The 22,143-nt window shown below is 40.8% G+C and overlaps 1 protein-coding gene across 1 annotated transcript; it reads left to right on the top strand.

Annotated features, from left to right (window-relative positions):
• Positions 1 to 19,332: 19,332 nt before the first annotated feature.
• LOC122064868 (L-type lectin-domain containing receptor kinase IX.1-like) lies at positions 19,333 to 21,621 on the top strand. The gene has a single exon (XM_042628648.1). The coding sequence runs from the start codon at positions 19,411 to 19,413 to the stop codon at positions 21,490 to 21,492; it is 2,082 nt and encodes a 693-aa protein (XP_042484582.1). The 5' UTR covers positions 19,333 to 19,410; the 3' UTR covers positions 21,493 to 21,621.
• The last annotated feature ends 522 nt before the right edge of the window (positions 21,622 to 22,143 follow it).

Raw genomic sequence — 22,143 nt, 5'->3', positions numbered from 1 at the left:
GAAATTTAAAGGTGCTGACTCCAGCAATTTAAAAGCAGTACGATTGGCCCTCTTGAATATACCACCGGGGTTGCAGACTGTTCTAGTGACCAATTGGGCGTAATGTCTAACCGCCACAGTGACCCGACAACCGCGACCACTGCTTCCCCCCAAATGATAACCCAACACCTTCACCCCTGTTGGGAAGGGTCGTAGCACGGGACGGTGATAATCCTTAACCGCATGCTCCTATATAACAATAGTACGATTGCATAGTACCACCGCGTCCCATACCACGGGCCACCAATGCACTCGTTTCTAAGCCGACTACGGCGTCTAGTCTATTAATGCATCATGCACAATGATGTCAACATTCCTCATACAAGCATATCATCACTTGGCATTTAGAAAATAAACACAACACCCATGCATAACAATGTGAGGATGACTAATCTACGTAGCACTTTCATGATGGCATGGATAGACTAGATACAACTAAATGAATGCCAAAAAATGCCTTGAAACAATGCCAAATGTCCTCTCCCCACTTACCTGTAGTGTACAAGGACTCACGCTCGGTGCGGGTGAGATCCGGTGCGAGAAGCGTAAGATTTGGTGAACCTATCATGAGTGAGCGAGGTTAGTATTTCACCACTTTGGGATCAAGATTAACACGATCCAATGACAAGATCATGTTTAGAATCCTAAAAGAAGGTCACACATCCATTTTGGGTCCAATCGGACGTAAAAATCACGTTCGGAGCCTCTCGAGTGGATCGGACAGCCCACCTGTCTGACCCACCAGTCAGACCCACCGATCTTGATCGGCGGGTAGGTCGGCCCACCGGTTGACCCACCGGTCTGACCCAGCAGTTGGGCCCGAGGGTCCTGCTAAGACCGGTGGGCCACCCGGCCCACCGGTCGGCCCGTCGGTTGGGCCCGAGGGCCCTGCCCTCTCAGGTAGGTGCCCACAGGCGGGCCAAATGGCCCACCGGTTGGCCCACCAGTCTTGGCGAGAAACTGCTATTTCTTCTCAAACTTCTCCCAACCTTTGGGGATTCAAATGGGGCTTTTTCCAAACCCATTTTTCACACATTCAAGGTCTCATAAGATGATTCTAACCTAGATCTAGGTTAGATTTAAGGAATGGAAAGCCATCTTACCTTCTTTGCTCAAGAACTCCTTCAAAACCCCAAAATCACTTCAAATCCACAATGCTTCTCCAACCTTGTAAATACTTCTTCAAATCCTTCAAAATCAACACATAGATCATCTATTAAACCTTAGATTCATCATCTCAAGGGGGATTTACAAGATCTCAAGAAACCCTACCCAAATCAAGGGTTTTACTTGGGTATGGTGAAAGTTTAAGGAACCCAGCCTTTGCTCACCTCTAAACGTAGATCTAGTGTTGGAGATCACTCTTTCGGCGTCAGAATGGGAAGATCAAGCCTCGGCGCCGCTGAAATCCATCTTTCCTTCCTCTTCCTTCGCTTCTCTTCTTCTTTCCTTTCTTTTCTCTCTCCTCTTTACTCTTCTCACCAATGTACGAGTGTCATAAATGAGAAATAAAGAAACTCATAAATGATATTTATACTTCCTAAAATACTAAGTAATTCACATGGGTGGGTCACTCAGGTGGGTGGATGCGCCCACCTGTCCGCCCACCTGAGGGCCAAAACTTGGGGAATTAAGTGGGATTTTGACAAAATTCGGCCCTCGGCACGAATCTCACTCTTGGCATACGATGTAATATACGTATGCACCTTAATATATGGCTACATACCTACTTTATCCGTACATGGCCTTGTGATAGGTGCATGTACACGGCTTGGGTACACCCGTCTCTTCGGGCACTGGCTCGGACTTGTCGGGCCAGCCGGTGTTTAAGGTCACCCTTGCCATCATAGTCCATAAGGAACCCGCTTTAACTCTCTCCGGTTCGGGTCCTGCATGGTTAAGTCGGGTCAACCGTGTAATCAGACCGGGTTTAAGAAGTAGGGTATTACATTTACCCCCCTCCTTTCTGAAAATTTTGGCCTCGAAATTGGCGTACCTGGTTGTTCAAAAAGATGAGGGTACTTGGCTTGGATTTCCTCCTCTTTCTCCCAAGATGCTTCTTCAAGTGAATGATTAGCCCATCGCACCTTTACATAGGAAATGGAGCGGTTGCGAAGGGTCTTCTAGGTATTATGGTTCCACGGGTAATACATGAAAGGGATCATGAACGTATCGCTTCAGCATGGATACATGAAATACATTATGAACATCCCCGAGTGAAGGTGGCAGAGCAAGCATGTAGGCTACTGAGCCAACCCGGGCTAAGATCTCAAATGGTCCAATGTATCTTGGGCTCAACTTCCCCTTTTTGTGAAACCTTTGCAACCCTTTAGTAGGAGAGATCCTGAGAAATACCTTTTCTCCTGGCTGAAATTCAATATCTTTTCTGCGGGTGCCTGCATAGCTCTTTTGACGAGACTGAGCTGCTTTAATCCATTCTCGAATAACGTCGACCTTGTCACAAGTCATCTGTATCTTTTCAGGTCCTAACATTTGATGTTCACCTACCTCATCCCAATACAAAGGAGTTCTGCACTTCCTGCCATATAATGCCTCATACGGAGCCATCCTAATTGTAGCTTGGTGATTGTTGTTATAGGCAAACTCCATAAGGGGTATATATTATTCCCAACTACCACACATTTCCATTGTACATGCCCTGAGCATGTCTTCTAATATCTGTATGGTTCGCTCCGACTGACCATCAGTCTGTGGGTGGAAAGCAGTACTCAAATTCAACTGTGATCCCAAGGCACGCTGGAAGCTTTTCCAAAATCTGGAAGTGAACCTTGGGTCCCTATCTGATACAATGCTCACTGGCACTCCATGCAAGTGCACTATGTTATCCATGTAAAGTTGTGCTAATTGGCCATAGAGAACTTAGTCTTGATGGGAATGATATGCGCAGTCTTAGTAAGCCGATCAACGATCACCCATATCGCGTTCATCCCCTTAGGTGTACATGGTAATCCGGTGACGAAGTCCATTGTAATCTTATCCCACTTCCATTCTGGTACTGGGAGTGGCTGAAGAGTACCATAAGGTCGATGCCTCTCAGCTTTTACTTTCTGGCATGTAAGACAAGTCGCTACATATAGAGCTATTGTGACTTCCATGCTTGGCCACCAGTAATTTTGTTTGAGGTCTTTGTACATCTTTGTACTTCCTGGGTGGAGTGAGTACTCTGAGCTATGTGCTTCTCGCACTATCTTGTCTTGTATATCCAAATCATCGGGTACACACAATCTGCCTCGAAACATCAATGCCCCATCACTGGCTAAAATAAAATCTGGGTCGTTCATTGTTTGATCTTGAACCTTAACTCTGATCTGCTGCAATTCAGGATCCAAAGGTTGTTTCATTATTACCTCTTGCCTAATAGTCGGATGCACCTGTAGAGCCATCAAGGATACAGTCAACCATTTAAGGTTTTCTGGTTGACGTTCAAATTCTAAGGTTGCTCCTTCATATAAGAGAGCTTCATCCATTAGCGTCGCCTCTTGTACAAGTGATGGGCTGACTGCTAAGTACGAGAGTGACACGGTCTGTGCTTTCCGACTCAATGCATCTGCCGCTACATTAGCCTTATCGGGATGATATTGAATGTCGCAGTCATAATCCTTATGAGCTCAAGCCATCTCCTCTGCCTCATGTTCAAATCCTTTTGGGTGAAAAAGTACTTAAGGCTTTTGTGATCACTGTATATCTCACACTTCTCCCCATACAAATAATGTCGCCAAATCTTAAGGGCAAAAATGACTGCGGCTAGTTCCAAGTCATGAGTGGGGTAGTTCTTTTCATACTCCTTTAGTTTTCGGGATGCATACGCTATTACCTTACCGTGTTGCATGAGAACATAACCCAAACCAACTTTGGAAGCATCCGTGTACACTGTCATTCCACCTGTGCCTTCAGGGATGGTCAACATAGGGGCCGACACCAACCTCTTCTTCAATTCCTGGAAACTCTTCTCACATTCCTCTACCCAGTCGAATTTCACACCCTTTTTGGTTAATTTAGTCATTGGTGCTGAGATTCGAGCAAAATTTTCAATGAAGCGCCGGTAATATCCAGCCAAACCCAAGAAGCTTCTAATTTCAATGATATTTTTAGGGCTTTCCCATTCTACTACTGCTTTCACCTTATCAGGATCTACCTCAATTCTGGCCTTAGACACTACGTGCCCCAGGAATCTAACTTTCTGTATTTGCAAACAATCGTTGTTCTCTCAACCTCTATAACACCATTCTCAAGTGTTGAGTGTGCTCTTCTGTCTTGGAGTAGATTAAGATGTTATCAATAAAAATAATTACCCATTTATCGAGGATGTCATGAAATACTCGATTCATTAAATCCATGAATGCTGCCGATGCATTGGTTAACCCAAAAGATGAGACTAAGAACTCATAGTGACCATACTGAGTCCTGAATGCTGCCTTGGGTATGTCACTGCTCTTTATCTTGAGCTGATAATAGCCTGATCGAAGGTCTATCTTTGAAAATACCTTGGCACCCTGCAACTGGTCAAATAAATCATTAATGCGTGGTAATGGATACCGTTTCTTAATGGTTAGCTTATTTAATTCCCAGTAATCGATGCACATACGCAAGCTGCCATCCTTCTTCTTGACAAACAATACTGGGGCACCCCAAGGTGAAACACTTGGGCGAATAAACCCCTTTTCCAATAATTCCTACAACTGCATCTGCAACTCCTTCAATTCAGCTGGTGCCATCCTGTACAGAGCCTTAGATACTGGAGCTGCTCCAGAAACCAAGTCTATGGCAAACTCCAACTCTCTTTCAGGTGGTAAATGCATTAGATCATCTGGAAAGACATCAGGAAACTCTTTAACCACCTTTACCTCTTCAAGAGGTGTAATCCTTGCATCAACATCAAGTACCGATGCTAAGTAGCCCTGACATCCACTTTCCAACAATTTCACCACTTGAAGGGCGGAGACAAGGACCTTTCTCACCCATTTAATTTTATCTGCTCGGTATACCAATTCTCTTCCTTCGTCATCTGTCACCCTAATCAGCTTTTCAGCACACATCACATTAGCTCGATGAGCCGACAACCAATCCATGCTCAGTATAACATCAAAATTCTACATATTGAACTTAATGAGTTGTGCATCCAATTTTTTCCCACTAATTTCCACTGGGCACAACCCATACACCTCCTTCAATTGTGTAAATTTACCAGTAGGCATACTAACAATCATTCCATGATCTAGGTTCCTGGGTGGCATCCCAAGTTTCTCGGTAAATCTCTTAGATACGAATGAATGTGTGGCTCCTGAATTGAATAAAATGTAGGCTGGTATGCCCGATATAGATAGGACACCTAGGGTAACAATGCATATAATTTCAGCAGGTTATCAATATTTAACATAGGGAAATTCTTAAATTCAAAATGTACCTGCTACCACTTCTGTGCTGGCCTCAGCTTCCTTAGCTGATAGGGTATACATCCTTCCCTGCGGTTGATTTTTTTGAGTTAAGGGAGGTCGGTATGCCGAGGGCTGACTGGAGGGCAAGGCTGGTCTGACCATACAGTCTTTTGCATAGTACCCATAGGAATGGCAGTTAAAGCAACGGATTTGAGGTGTCGAAACTGGGGTGGGACCCCTCTGCACTTGACCCGTTGAAGATAGAGGTCGGGGCGGCCTTAGAACTGTAGGTACCGCACTAGTGTTTGGGCGGAAAGATGTAGAGCCCAAACCACCAGCCGGTCGAGGAGGGTAGCCGGATGGCCTATAGGGCTGCCTATACGTAGGCCCAGAACTGTACGACCCACGATATGCCTTGGAGGAGTTACCCATATCCGGGAATGGATTTGTTCTCTTCCACAGTCCAGGGGTGAGGGACTATTCCCCCTTCTGCTTATCCTCCATGGTCTTGGTCTTTTGCACAATCTGGCCATAGTCGGTCAAATCTAAGACCTCAAGTACAGACCCAATGGATGCCTTTAGGCCCTTTAGAAATCTCGCAGCCTTCTCTTCAGCTGTCCTCATATGCCTAGGGGCAAAATAGAACAAGCTCTCAAACTGCTGTTGGTACCCAAGGATAGTCTTACCTCCTTGAGTTAAGGCCATAAATTCCATCTCCTTGTGGTCTCTGAAGCTGCGTGGGTAATGATTGTCCAAGAACAACTCCTTGAACTGTTCCCAGGTGGGTTCCGGATGGGCAACCAACAATATGGGCTTAGAGGCTTGCCACCAAGAGTTGGCCTCCTTCTTGAGTTACAACCCCACACAAATGAGTTTCTGTGCATCTGTGCACTCAATCACCTCAAATATTTTCTCTAGCTCCTGGATCCACTGGTCCGGTTCCAGAGGGTCACTCCCCACCTTAGAGAATACAGGTGGCAAGTTCCTCTTGAATGACTCCACTACCTTTGACGTATTATTCGTCGACGAGTAATTAGGAGCATAAGCCGGATAGTAAGAGTATGGAGGGGGCACCCCATACGGAGGAATACTGAATGGTGGAATTGGAGGTGTACCTCCCACTTGTGGCCCTGTACCAGACCCTACAGGTGGGTCCTATGGAGTAAGTATCCGGGGAGGTTGACCTGACTGAGAAAGGTCCAATTATTACTGAATAGCAGTCATAAATGCTTGCTAATGCTGAAGCATTTGTTGCTGGAAAGCTTGTTGTGACTGCTGAATTATGGTAGCAACATCCCCCGGAGTAATAACCGGTGGAGGGTTCGGAAGTGTAGTCATATGTGGGTCCTCTTGTGCCCCACCCTGACCAAAGGTCTCTGGAGGTTGTGGAAGTGAGGTTTGCCCCACAGAGCGGGACCTCCTGGGATTCGGTGGTCAACCGACCGGACGAGGACCACGCAGGGTACCTCGTGCATTGCTATCGGATCTAATACGTACCATCGTATCCCTGTACCTGGAACATATCATACATCACATTTGTTAAACACCATAGAATTTATATCGACACATAATTATATGCCAACACGCAAGGTATTATAGTGTATGATAGTTTGCAACTAACCGCAACTTGATTTCAAAAATACAGGGTTAGTGCTTCAATAAATATGTCAATGGTCCCACTTGACCATAACATATTATTATAAGAATAATAAAAATAATCATAATAATTATAATAATAATAATAATAATAATAATAACAATAAATATTTTTTTTTTTTTCAAGTTTTCTCTCAACCGATAGGTGACACCGGCGGGCAGGTTGGCCCGCCGGTCAGTCCGCCGGTCCTACCCGAGCAGAAATCTCGAACAGGGCACTTAAGCCCCTGTTCTTCCTTATTTCCCTCATTTCCTCTCTCCCTCTCTCTCTCAGGTGATTTTGGAGAGCATCTTGACTCTTCCACTCGCGATCTCACTCAACGATCCGGCGCTTTTGAGAAGATTCAACCCTCCACTTACAAGTAAGTTTCTTCCTCATTTCCTTCTTAGAACTTGCAATTTGGGGTAGAAACTCATGAGTTATCTTAAATCTCACTTCCTTTCCATGTTTCCTTCCATAGAACAGTGCTTTGATATGAATGTGATGTTTCTCTCGTGATTTATTTCTAATTTTAGGATTTACTTCTTCATTTTGAGAGAAAACTGTGCCCTAGTTTTCTCAAATTTGGGGATTTCTTCAATTCTTGCTCTTTTTCCCCAATTAATGACTCAAATGCAATGCATTTTTTTTTATTTGTACTTACCATGCTGTAGAAATCATAGAAAGTCCCTTATGTTTGAAATCCCATATCTTCCCATGACAATCCATCTTTTGTGTTGGGTTTTCTTTGATTTTCTTTACACCCTTTCGTATTTGTGGACCTTAATAGCACATTAGCATAAGTTTTTGTATGTTCTTGATTGTAAAATGACGGCATTTCATCCATGAGCATGTAAGCTTCATGCTTCACTCTATTGTGAGTCTTTCCATTTTTTTTTCTTCCTTAGATTGAATTTGCACAATGAGAATTGGGGTTTTTCCTTTCTATCATTCTCTACTTGCCATGCTTTACTTGCCCCTTTCTGTCACATTGCTGTTTTTCCATAATCTCTATCTTGTCACTGGCCAGGCATTTCATTCATAGACTTTTTATCATTCCTCACTTGTCACCTTCTATTTTTCCATGATTTATGTTTTGTCACTTATCCTTCTTTCCTCTTTTTCTTGCTAGGATGTCATCTCGCAAAGGCAAGGAGCCCGCATCCTCTGGCACTCGGCGTAAGACCACCGCTTCTAAGCGGAAGAGTGCTGAGACTAGTTCTCCAGCCCCTCGCACAGGGCGACCTGGACCTGCCCCATGGATCATTCTGACTATGACGAGGAACTCTTCCGCTGTTCAGAGGTAGCAGCCAACTGGCAGGCCTTCCTGAAGAGGTCTGTAATGATGGAGAAGACTGTGGTAGTCGACGACTTCCACAAGATTCAGCTCCAGGAGAGGTTCACCGTACTGGGTTGGCAGTTTATCCTCCACATAGACCGTCCGTGCTACGAGCAGTTGGTTCATAGATTCTACTGCAACCTGGAGGTTTCCTACCAGTACGGAGAGTACGCGATCATTAGTATGGTGAAGGGGGTGGACATTCAGCTGACCATAGACACCCTAGCTAGTATCTTGGGCATCTCTTCAGCTAGGCACCGTTTCTACAGTCCTCCCAGGAGTAAGCCCATGGGTCCGTTCATGAGTTTGGAGACACCAGACTACATCTACGAGACCATCTGTGGCAACAGTGCACGTTTGGAGTTCGAGACATCATTTTTCCCGGAGGTTCGTGTATTTGCCCGATTGGTCCAGTTCAACTTGCTCCCCAGAGGAGGTCACCGAAACCAGGTGGGCTTTATGGCAGCCTTTTTAGCCTTCTGCATCTATAAGGCTTTAGAGGGAGGTGACGAGCACTTGTGCTTACCCTACGTCATCCTCAAGACCATGGAGCACGACACTTCTCACCCCGAGGATGGAGGATTCCATATGGTAGGATCCTCACTAGGATCTTTTAGTTCATCGGAGTGGACCTGAGTGGTGAGGAGGGGAAGACTCCAGTGGACAAGTTCGACAGGGGAAATTTCTTGAGAATGGGTCTCCACACCCTTATGGATATACCTCAGAGAGTAGGAGCTCAGAGAGGTAGGGATAGGAGGGATGTCCCTATAGAGGATGTTCCCATGGAGGAGGATTCTAGTGAGGAGGATGAGGACTATGTTCCTCAGGATGAGGAGGATGATTTGGTGGATGAGGACATCCTTGAGGAGGTGCCTCAGGAGTCGAGAGGTACTGATCCTAGCTTTACTAGAGCTGTAGGCCGACAACATAGAGCCCCACCACCTGAGAGTGGTGCATATGATTTTGAGGGCATGATGTCCACTATGAGGGCTTTGAAGGATGGCCAAAATCAGCTGTGAAGAAGACTGGATGAGAGTGCTTCTAGGGAGGAATGCATCCTGGAGAGGCAGGCTACCTTGGAGAACTCCTTCCTCAGACTGGGCCAGGACTTGGATACAATGGCCAATACCATTTCAGCAGATTTTGGCCAACTTCGAAGGGAGGTACGGCTGGTGAACTTGAGGTTTGACTACTACGACCATCGACTCAACGTCAACTCCAGACCTCAGGTGAACATAGTAGTACTGGACGATGACGACGACGATGATCATTGAGGACTTAGCTTGTCCACACCAGCTTCTCACCTGTTTCCTATTGTTGATCCTGTTGTAATTTTTTTCTTTCTTTTCTTATTCTTTGTACTTTCTCTGTAACTAGACTTATTTGTGGGATGATGTGTTTTGACAGTGGTCTGTGGTGAATTTGTATATTTGATAACTTATGTAGTTTAGTTGTGGTGTCATTGTTAATTTTTATCATTGTTATATATATATGGATATATTATTTATCAGGTGTTTGTGTGAAAATTTTTGAAAATCTCATTTTGCGCCGTTATGCTGTCGAAATTTCGTCAAACTTGTACTCAATGGGTTATGACACCAATTAATTAACCTTTTATTTTCTCTCACGCATGCCATGAATGCAATATCTAAATGCAACCAGTTTTATTCCTTTCTTTTTTTGGCTTTTAACTCTTTAAAGTTTTTACATTAACCCAATCCCATTTCCTATTATAGATTCTACGGGGTCTAAATGGTATGCTGTGAGTGGAGTAGAGCATCACGCTCTGATACCACCGTTGTCATACCCCGTTCACACAGAACCGGGCCAGTGATCGGGTTAACACCGGTTAACCCAAACCTGCTAGGATCATCTGATACAGTATTCCACCACAGCATACACACAACTAAAAAAGTGCTCATCAGTTCAGCGGAAGACTTGGTTTACCTGTGAATATTCCCATAATACTTGATACCCAAATTGTAATACAATAGTTAAGTACATGTGGGTACGAAGGCATGTTATTTACACAAAAAGAATACAATTTACATATCAAGTACTCAAAAGGAATCATAAAAAATTAGATAGTACAGCTCAGCTCGGTATCAAAAGCAAAGCTCAGCTCGGCATCAAAGGTAGAGCTCAGCTCGGTAGCAAAGGTAGAGCTCAACTTGGTATCAGAACTGCGGTCCCACAGCACAACCCTCACACGAGCAGTCCATGCTGTGCTCTAACTCCTCAGGGGCCCACCAATCCTCTTCAGGGAACTCAACTGTGGGACCCGACCCGTGCTCTTCAGATGGATGACCTACAAAATCATCTAAAAGAGGTGCACACGTGGGATGAGCTCATTAGCTTAGTAAGTGAAAAGATGGACCACACAGCAGTCCACACAACAAATCACAACCATATGCACTATATGCTATGCAATACATTTTTAATCACATCCACCTAAGCAACATTACTAAGTCTTTGGTTTAGTGCTACTACAACCACAGTGCGCGTATACTCCGGTATGAGCCGCGAACTCCATCCCACGATACGCCTATAGGGCTGTCGGAGAAGGCCCACCGTGAGTACTCAAAAAAGTAAAACATGCCGACCACCTGCTTTTAACATAAAATAAATGATAGAAATTAAAGGTGCTGACTCCAGCAATTTAAAAGCAGTACGATTGGCCCTCTTGAAGATACCACTGGGATTGCCGACTGTCCTAATGACTAGCAGGGCGTAATGTCTAACCGCCACAGTGACCCGACAACCATGACCACTACTTCCCCCTAAATGGTAACCTAACACATTAACCCCTGTTGGGAAGGGTCGTAGCACGGGAAGATGATAATCCTAAACCGCATGCTCCTATATGACAATAGTACGATCGTATAGTGCCACCGCGTCCCATACCACGGGCCACCAATGCACCCGTTTTCAAGTCGACTACGGCATCTAGTCTATTAATGTATCATGCACAATGATGTCAACATTCATCACATAAGCATATCATCCCTTGACATTTAGAAAATAAACACAACACCCATGACATAACAATGTGAGGATGACTAATCTACATAGCATTTGCATGATGACATGGCTAGTCTAGATACAATTTAAATGAATACCAAACAATGCCTTAAAACAAGGCCAAACGTCCTCTCCCCACTTACCTGTAGTGTACAAGGACTCACGCTCGATACGGGTGAGATCCGGTGCGAGAAGCGTAAGATTTGGTGAACCTATAATGAGTGAGCGGGGTTAGCATTTTGCCACTTTGGAATCAAATTAACAAGATCCAATGACAAAATCATGTTTAGAATCCTAAACGAAGGTCGCACGTCCGTTTTGGGTCCAATCGGACGTAAAAATCACGTTGGGAGCCTCTTGGGTGGGTTGGACAGCCCACCTGTCTGACCCACCAGTCAGACCCACCGGTCCTAATCGACGGGTAGGTCGGCCTGTCGATCTGGCCAGTCGATTAGCCCGAGGGTCTTGCTAAGACCAGTGGGCAGGGTGGCCCGCTGATCAGCTCACCGATTGGGCTCGTCGGTTGGGCCCGAGGGTCCTGCCCTCTCAGGCAGGTGCCCTCAGGCGGGCCAAATGGCCCACCAGTTTGGCCCACCGGTCTTGGCGAAAAAATACTATTTTTTCTCAAACTTCTCCCAACCTTTGGGGATTCAAATGGGGTTTTTCAAACCCATTCTTCACACATTCAAGGTCTCATAAGATGATTCTAACCTAGATCTAGGTTAGATTTAAGGAATGGAAAACCATCTTACCTTCTTTGCTCAAGAACTCCTTCAAAACCCCAAAATCACCTCAAATCAACAATGCTTCTCCAACCTTGTAAACACTTCTTCAAATCCTTCAAAATCAACACATAGATCATCTATTAAACCTTAGATTCATCATCTCAAATGAGATTTACAAGACCTCAAGAAACCCTACCCAAATCAAGGGTTTTACTTGGGTATGGTGAAAGTTTAAGGAACCTAGCCTTTGCTCACCTCTAAACGTAGCTCTAGTGATAGAGATCACTCTTCCGGTGTCGGAATGGGAAGATCAGGCCTCGGCACCGCTGAAATCCATCTCTTCTTCCTCTTCCTTCTCTTCTCCTCTTCTTTCCCTTCTTTTCTCTCTCCTCATTACTCTTCTCACCAACGTCCGAGTGTCATAAATGAGAAAAGAAAAAAAAGAAAACATAAATGCTATTTATACTTCCTAAAATAACTAAGTAATCACATGGGTGGGTCACTCAGGTGGGTGGATGCGCCCACCTGTGACCGCCCACCTGAGGCCAAAACTTGGTCAACCAGTGGGATTTTGACAGAATTCGGCCCTCGGCACGAATCTCACTCTTGGCATAAGATGTAATATACGTATGAGTCATAAGATACGGCTACATACCTGCTTTATCCGTACATGGCCTTATGATATGTGCATGTACACGGCTTGGGTACTCCTGTCTCCTCTGGCACTGGCTTGGACTTGTCTGGCCAGCCTGTGTTTAAGGTCACCCTTGCCATCATGGTCCATAAGGAACCTGCATTAACTCTTTCCGGTTCGGGTCCTGCATGGTTAAACCGGGTCAACCTTGTAATCAGACCGGGTTTAAGAAGTAGGGTATTACATAGATTGTTTATGTCCTCTAATCATGTATAAATTGATACGATTTAGGTTGAATTCAACACTGTCATTTGGGCTATGTGGTTAGGATGAATCATTAAATTTGAAATGTGGATGATAAAAGAAATCTCCATCTAAGTTTACTGATCAATGGGGTGGATGACACTGTTTTTCCATATATAGATATAACTACATCAATTTCCCAGGATTAAAAAAAAAAAATCTTGTCCATGAGTTTGTAGAATTGTATAAATAATATCATCTGGGAGCGCTTGGAGTTCCTTATCTTCATTCGAACAAATTCAAAATATAAAGCTTTTATATTGCATTTGTATCTTAAGATTTATGATAAATAACAAACTCAATAAGAGGTTTATTCACATCATTAGAAATATATCCTTGTGGATTGCAAGCTCTCCTGTAAGATAAGTCATTAGAGTAGACATAGATCATTATAGTAGACATATAGTGGTAGTTGTTCAGATAGCCCCTTCGACAAGTTTTGTCTCCATGGCCATAAAGCTGATGTTGGAAACAGAAAATACCCTCAATATGAGAGACCAGCACATGCCATCAACTAAAGTAGTAGAGAGCTCTGGTCCACTAGGGTTGGTTTTCTTACCTCCTACATTTTAGAGTTATTATTGTTGGAATATGGAAAATCAATTTGTAAATAAGGTTTGACTTATGCAAGCTGAATTTAAGGGAGGGCTCATCAACGAGATCTCACTATTGGCTTTATTTCATTCCTTTCAATTTAGGAAGTTGTTGGTTGATTGATATACCAAGGATTACAAAATATCAATTACGGGTGAAACAAGACTAGGTTGGGTCAGGTTTGTTAAACCCCCTTTTAAACTCTAAGTAATCAAAATTTAACATAGGCCCAATCCAACCTTGCCCGGCTGATGCTTAGGCCTAACCATAATTGACTCTGATTGGGCCGAATTGAGTCAGAGCCCTGATTTTTTCTAGGATCAACCTGATAGAAAATCAAATGATCAATACACAATTAAAATTATAAAGTGCAACAAAATAATAGATGTTCAAGATGCCTGATCATAAGAATTAATGCTCAAGATTTCATTAAGTATGAAAATTTCACTTCTATTCTCTTTAAATTCTCCTTACAATCAAACAGAGCCAATGGAAAAATTACGAAAAAAAAAAATAATTAAGAACCTAATTAAAATTTCTTTCCTATAAAGAATTTGATGAATACGGATCATAAATTGGTGAATCACGTGAGGAATCAGCGATCGTGCTTAATTTATAATTTGTCAAGCCTTTCATGCATGGTGGTTGATGCATGATAGAAAAAGGCACCAACTATTGTCCGCCACCAAATATCTTTTCTATAAAAGAAAAAGGTATAGAACAAAGGCTATCCCACTAATCCGTGAACCACTGAGATGGCAAGAAGGGAATTATGCTGCTGTGGCAATTTGGCCACATTAGCCAATAATATTGAACAATTTCACCATATTCACGGTAAAAGTTATATTAGTTGTTAAATCTTGCACGGACAAGCATCACATCTTGGCATGTATATTGGACCGATGGACTCTCTTGAGATCTTAGTAAGTTGAGATCTGCAACAACTTTCATGGTTGACCTTTTCTTTTAAACATGTTTTAGTTGAGGTGGGTTGCTATGTTAGTCTCCTCGAGAATTAGTCGAGGTGCGTGTAAATTGATCCAGACACCTTGGTTAAAAAATAATAAAAAATTAAAAAGGAAGTTTTAGTAATCTTAGCAATCTTATTTATTCTTCTTTATCTCAACTCACCACTCAAGCTATTAAAATTTCAAGCGATCGACCAGTTATCTTGTATTGATGATGCGAAGTGTGCAATTAGAGTCATTTATCTTCTATCCTCCAGATTCAGTTACCGTTCTTTCCCAAGTAAAGAGATTCACAAGAATTTCAACAAAACTATAAACCTTGGTTTATTATGAAGGACTAGATTTATTTTCCGTTATTTCACAACTTCATTAGTTGGAAGATATTCCAATGCTTTAGAGAGGTTAATCCAACTGCGGACTACCTTGCTAAAGCTGTAATGTCGTCAGTGATGTTCCCTGATAACATAATGAGAGAGTTAGTATTTGACACTTTAGCTATACAAAGATTTCACTTTTGTAGATAGCAGCTAAGGGCCTCTGATGGCAATGCCAAAGGTGGGGGTCCCTTAATCGTAGTGATTCTTGTTTTTTCCCTTTCTTGATGTATTCTTTTCAGTATTCATTTTTTATATATAATATTTTCAATTTCTAACCAAAAAAAAAATGACGTACATGGCCTGCATGAAAGAAAATACTCAAGATCTAAGTACTGAAAAGTACCTCGTACTATTGTAAAATAATGATGTGACAATTTTAACTATTGAATAGAGATATTGAGGCTTGGCATGCATCTTTATACCTTCCAGCCTTAGGTGTATACTATGCATCCTTCCAGTCGTGCTTAAAATTTTCAAAACTTTATTTTACACTTTAACAATATTGGTTTGAGCTGAAATTCAACATTTAGGCAGGAGGCCAATAAAATTTGAATATCATTTAATTTGTCACGGGGTCATTGTGATAAACTGATCTTAAAAACCATTTGAGGAAACCTTTGCCTTTATTAAATATTAAAAGAAAAGGAAGAAGTAATCTTTAGAGAACCTTTTGCTTTATTTATTTTATACCAAGTGTCGTGAGATCGTGAGCCTTGTACTTTCCAAGAAGAAGAAGAAAATAATAGTAAAAGGCAGTGAGTGAACACTGTTTTTTGTGCTGTGAAGACTTGTAAAGGTGCTGTTAATTTGGATAAACCTTATGTACTTAATATATATATATATATATATATAGTTTAACTTAGTGTCGTGTGCATGGCCTAGTGGGTTCTATAGAAGTGCAATCTTAAAAACGATGCAGAAGGTAACAGAAAAATAAGAATTAAATAATGTAGACAAATTTACGAGGTTCAGTAAGATTGCCTACGTCCTCGGTGAGATGAGATCCTGCTTCACTATCAATAGAGAATAGGGTTACAGCGGCCATCCTCACACCTTTTGGTATTGCTTATAGAGAAAGTAAATCTCGCTACAAATATATCACGAAAAACCTTAATTTCAAAAAGTACAAAACTGCCCTCAAATAAAAAATTTGAGAGAGACCGTTGTTCTTCCTGTCGAGGTCCTGCACCAGTATTCCATGAGTTAAAGTACTAGGGAATACAAGATATCGAACACCAACAGGTTCTAGTTTTCTTGTATCTAAAAAAGAAAGTTTTCTAGACTAGCATTTTTGAAGAGGTTAAACGGTCACCTATTTCTACCATATTCGAGTGTGGTGATTTCATCAATTGGATGTATAAGAATGGTCTAGATTGACCATGTCTTAAATTTCTGACTCCAATTCAATCAAATATTGATTCATGTATCTTGGTGCAGCTTCGAATTTATCAATTTGCCTGCCCCATTTTTTTATTCCTGAATTTTTCAATACTAAATTTTTTCAAATAATTAATTCTAATTTTGAAATCTGACATAAGAATAAAGGACCTTGGGGCTAACCTAGTCCACAAGAATTATAACCCACTTGATCTATCATGTGAAATAAATATGTAGTTCTTCGTTAGCCATAATACATTGTAATTAGCAATATTCTTTTGTAATACTTGTTTCCTTATATTATTCTTTCCCTCTATTGACCTATCTTGTATAGGTCCTTTTGTATATATCCTCTTCCTAAGTGAATGCAATTATACAAAGTATAACAATTAACAGTTTTGAGATCCCTTGTACAATTTCACTTTCACTATAGATTTATAGTTTTCTCACCAAAAGATAGAAGTTGCCCGATATTCCACCATATGAAATCTTTGGACAAGTGCATAATCCATTAATGGAATCCAAAAGGTTTCATGTAAGGATTTTTTTTTTTTGGGTTAATATGTAAGGCCCTGTCGATAGAGTATGTGTGGTGACCTACGTAGTTATACCAGTAGATTAATGGTAGTGATGTGGTATTTCTGAACATTGGATATCTAATGATTTATCGAATTTCGAACTTAAATTCAATCATATATCTTCTAATTTATTGTCATATACTTTCTTGATAATCCAAGTATTATCATGCACCTTCTTGGTAGCTTCGATTTATTTATTTGCCATTTAAACAACTCCCTTCAGTCTACTTTAATAAATCTCAACCCAATCAGACCTGTAATGTGACATAAATAGGTGAACTGCCTAAGCTTTGGATTGAATGGGACGAGGTGTCGTGTGCTCAATAAAATAATATCCCTATTGGTTTGCTCTCCAGGATTGGGTTGTTTTTCCCCTTTCCTTTTTTTTTTCTATTAATTGAAAAATCTCACACTACTTTAAACAAATTAATCCAAATAATTTACAAAAATTAGTTTGGGATTCTATAGGTAGATCTTTTATAGGAAATTTTATTGTTTGGAGGTTGAGACTTTTTCTACTAATGGCAATGTCAAAGGTAGGGTTTTCTTGCCCCATGTGAACTGTGTTGGTCTAGTATACCCAATCATTTATCATATATTTTATTTTATTTTTTTTCTTTTAACTTATTTTATGATCTTTTAACAAAGAAAAAAGGTGGACTGTCTATACTCTATAGATGGTAGATACCCTTTGATAGCCCACCCTTAAAACCTGCTTCATTAACCATATCAATTGATCTTGAGTCTTAGACCCATTTTTTACCTAAAATAATAATAATAATAATAAAATAAAAGCCTTAAACCCATTGCTTTTACATCAGAACGCTTGAGTGGGTTCACGTTTGACGAATTCATAAATGAGAATCTGTTCCTAAATTTTAAGTCACTATTGGTTGAAATTAAGTTTTGTGGTGTCATGCACTTCACACTGCTTTGACTCTTTATCCTGAATTTCTTATATATATTAATTACAATTATGCTCCACGAGCTGTTGAAGGAAAACTTTTCCTTATAATTAATGGAGAAAGAAAGAAAGAAAGAAAGAATCTACACCTAAAAATAAAAGCTGTACTCAATGCCTCAATGAGCTCACATTTGCACATAGTCAATTTGACACTTTATAGATGCCACCATGAGGAATCTTTGGTCAAGCGCATAATTCCCTCCATAGAGTATTTAGCTATGAGTGACCCACTTGGTTGTGCCAGTTAGATTGGTGATGGGTATTAATTCTGACTATTATTGTATATTTTAAGTTATGGATTCCCTTTTTTTTCTATTAAAAAGAAAAAACAAAAAAACAAAAAAAAAAAAACAAAAGCAAAAAACAAAACAAAACAAAACAAAGAATGTACAAGCTGGCTTTTCAATAAAGGTATGGATTCATCACATCCCAAAATTCAATCATATTTTCTTTGTATTGTCATATGCTTTCTTTTGATATTATTAGCACTGTTATATATGTTTAAACTACTTTAACTTGAATTTCATGTTCATATTTAAAATCGTGCTTCACTAACTTGTATAATTTATTAGAGCATGAGATGGCTGCTTTGTCGGGGCCAGCTTGTACATGCCTCTGTGTATACAAGGACCAATGAGAGCGTACATAGGGGCATCAATATAAATGGAATTTTTTATTTCACAGAGGGTAGGACAGTAATTTCACATGCCTATGTGTCTAGGTATAGGGCCACATGATTAAGTGAGTACAAATATAAATGGACAATTGAATTGAAAATTCATATTCGATTCGTATTCATACTTGTTTAGGAGAAACCGTATTCAAAAAATTGATTTGCATAAACTATCATAACCCATTCGAAGGCTAATTAGATGTAGATACAAATATTTCAAATTCAAACCGGCTATTTATCACATCTGTTTATGTCTGATTATAAAAATATGATTAGACAATAGTTTATAATACTAAAATTCCATTAAAAAATTAATGTATATTACAACTTACAAGGGATTAAATAAGAAATTAAATGATAAAAGTAAAAAAGGATTCATGATGATATCTTTATAATTTTCATATATGACACTTCAACATCAACCATATTAATTGAATACAGATATGAATAGTAAAGGCTGTGATGAATTTTTCCAAATCATCTTCAACAATTACTTGATCAGATTTAGATTCCAGTTGGTATGAATCTATGATTTTGAGTGGTACCCATTCTCGAAAAGGCAATCTAGATTAAAAAAAAAAAAAAAAAAAAAAAAAAAAAAAAGAAAGATATTTTGTTCTTGAAATATTGCACTAAATGCATTATTTTACTACAATAAATTTTTGAAAAAACTCAAGAAAAGAAACCATAAGAAACTTCACCCCCACTTATAAATTCCCTCTTCACTCTCAGGCTAAGCCCAATAGCCTTATCCAACTAATTTTCACCTTCAACTGCATATCTCCCATGGCTCTATGCAACACAATAAGGAATCTCCCTCTTTTTTTGTTTGAGGCCTCCTTATATTTCTCTTTATTAATCCCTCAGCTAGCAAACCCACTGAATTTCAGCTTCCCCTCTTTTGATATGTCAGAAACGAATAAGAGCATCCTTCTCTTCAGAGATGCATCGATTTCCATCCGCAGATCCATTGATCTCACAGTGAACCTAGTTGATGAAGGGCATAATTTCAGTATTGGTAGAGCATCATATAGTGAACAACTTCACCTCTGGGACAAGAAGACAGGAAAGCTAACAGACTTCACCACCCATTTTTCTTTTGTTATCAATCCAGACAAAGTAAACGCGACGGAATACCATTCCGGCGATGGGCTTGCTTTCTTCCTCAGTGATCCTAGAAATTCAGCCATCTCCGATTCCACAGCAGGTGGTGGTCTTGGTCTTTTTAACTCATCACCTACTACTAATCTTTCCACTAATTCCATTATTGCTGTGGAGTTTGATACCTGGAAGAATCCATGGGACTCAAATGGGAATCACATCGGCATCAACATCAACTCCATCAAAGCAGTGAAAACAGTGATGTTGAATAATACTAGTATTAAGGATGGGAGGAAGGCTAGAGTTTTGGTTACTTATAATTCAAGTTTGCATTTATTGAGTGTTTTCCAGACATTTAATAGCAATACTGAATTTAGTGAGATCTCACCTTGCCTCTCTCATACCATTGATCTCAGGGATTACCTTCCAGAAAGGGTCACTGTAGGATTCTCTGCAGCCACAGGGAATGCCACCGAGCTACATCAGATTTTCTCTTGGGATTTTTGTTCCAGCTTGGACATGGGTAAGAGAGATTTGACCAAAATTTTAGTTCCATTTGCAATTAGTAGCATAGTTGTTGGTTTGGGTTTGGTTTTGGGTTTGGTTTTGTATCTCATGAGAAGAAAGAAGAAAGAAAGTAAGGCAGATGATGATGACAATGATGATGATGATGGTGAAGTGGTACTTAATGTATCCATGGATGATGAATTCGAAAAGGAAACTGGACCTAGGAGATTCTCATATGTTGAATTGGCTCACGCAACTAATAACTTCGATGTGGAAGGAAAGCTTGGAGAGGGAGGATTTGGAGGTGTTTATAAAGGCTTCTTGAGAGATCTCAACTTGGATGTTGCTGTGAAAAGGATCTCTAAAGGGTCTAAACAAGGGATAAAGGAATATGTGTCTGAGGTGAAGATTATTAGTCAGTTGCGGCACAAGAACCTGGTGCAACTTGTTGGTTGGTGCCACCAACGGAAAGAGCTACTTCTTGTATATGAGTTCATGCCTAATGGGACTCTTGATTCCCATCTATTTGGAAATAGATCAGCTGGGTCAATGACATGGAAGTTGAGACACAAGATAGCTCTTGATTTGGCCTATGCATTGCTCTATTTGCACGAAGAGTGGGAGCAATGCGTCATCCACAGAGATGTTAAATCCAGCAATGTAATTTTAGATTCCAACTTCAATGCTAAACTTGGGGATTTTGGTCTAGCTAGGTTTGTGGAACATGGGAAAGGGTCACAAACTACTGTCTTAGCTGGTACCTTGGGTTACATGGCACCTGAATGTGTCATGAGTGGGAAGTCTAGCAAAGAATCTGATGTCTATAGCTTTGGAATTGTTGTTTTAGAAATTGCTTGTGGGAGAAGGTCTATTGAGATGAACAGTACTGATCATGATCATCCAGCTGAAGTAAGATTGGTAGAATGGGTCTGGGAGCTCTATGGAAGAGGAAACCTTCTTGAGGCAGCTGACCCAAGTCAAGTTGTGGACCTTAGTAAGGAGCAACAGATAGAGTGCTTATTAATTGTTGGGTTATGGTGTGCTCACCCGGACTACACCGTCCGACCTTCAATTAGGCAAGCTATGCAAGTTCTCAACTTGGAAGCTCCATTGCCTATTCTCCCATCTAAGATGCCTGTGCCTATGTATTTTTCCTCTCCATCCCATATCTCTACATTGGCGATTACATCCTCCTACAATGGTACTGCTACACAAACTCAATCTTCAGTCAACACCAACCCCACGTTCGGTGAAAATTAAGTTTGTGTTTTTATACATTTATTAATTTTTTTCTTTGTTTTCTCCTTTCCTAGTAGTTGAGTGTAATCCTTTTCATTAGGCTGTGCTTGGAATGCAATAAAAGAATCTGTACAGATTTCTTGACTTTGATATTTTTCTTGATGTTTGGTAAGCACAGATCCGCCATTTCTTAAAATCTCTCTTCTGATTCAAAATCGTAGTGTAATGATGTGACAATTTTGATAATCAAACTGATATACCAAGGTTTGGCATGCAACCTTGTACTTGTCAGCCTTTGTGTATACTTTGCACACTTCCATAGTGCTTAAAATTTCAAAATTTTATTCTGCGGTTTGAGAATATCCGTTTGGGCTGAAATTCAACATTTAGGCTGAAGACTTTGGGATCTGGGTTTAAATCCTTTGTGGTGAGCCATGGGCAGCAGTGAGAATCCAACGACTGGGGATCCTCGGCATGCACCCTCGGCTTGCACCCCAGCCATTGGATGCACACTGTCTCCCCGTAGAGGACTTTTACGCCTTGGAATCCACCCATAAAATTTGAATATCATTTAATTTATCACGAGGTCATTGAGCCAACCTTATTTCATGTATTTTCATGCACCTTTGTATTTATCAGTTGGGATATGAACCATTTTCTTATTCCTGAAGT

This window comes from Macadamia integrifolia, unplaced genomic scaffold (genome assembly GCF_013358625.1).
Source record: "Macadamia integrifolia cultivar HAES 741 unplaced genomic scaffold, SCU_Mint_v3 scaffold1797, whole genome shotgun sequence".
Taxonomy (NCBI): Eukaryota; Viridiplantae; Streptophyta; class Magnoliopsida; order Proteales; family Proteaceae; genus Macadamia; species Macadamia integrifolia.
Note: the sequence above shows the minus strand (reverse complement) of the source record. Positions and strands in the feature narration are given on the sequence as shown.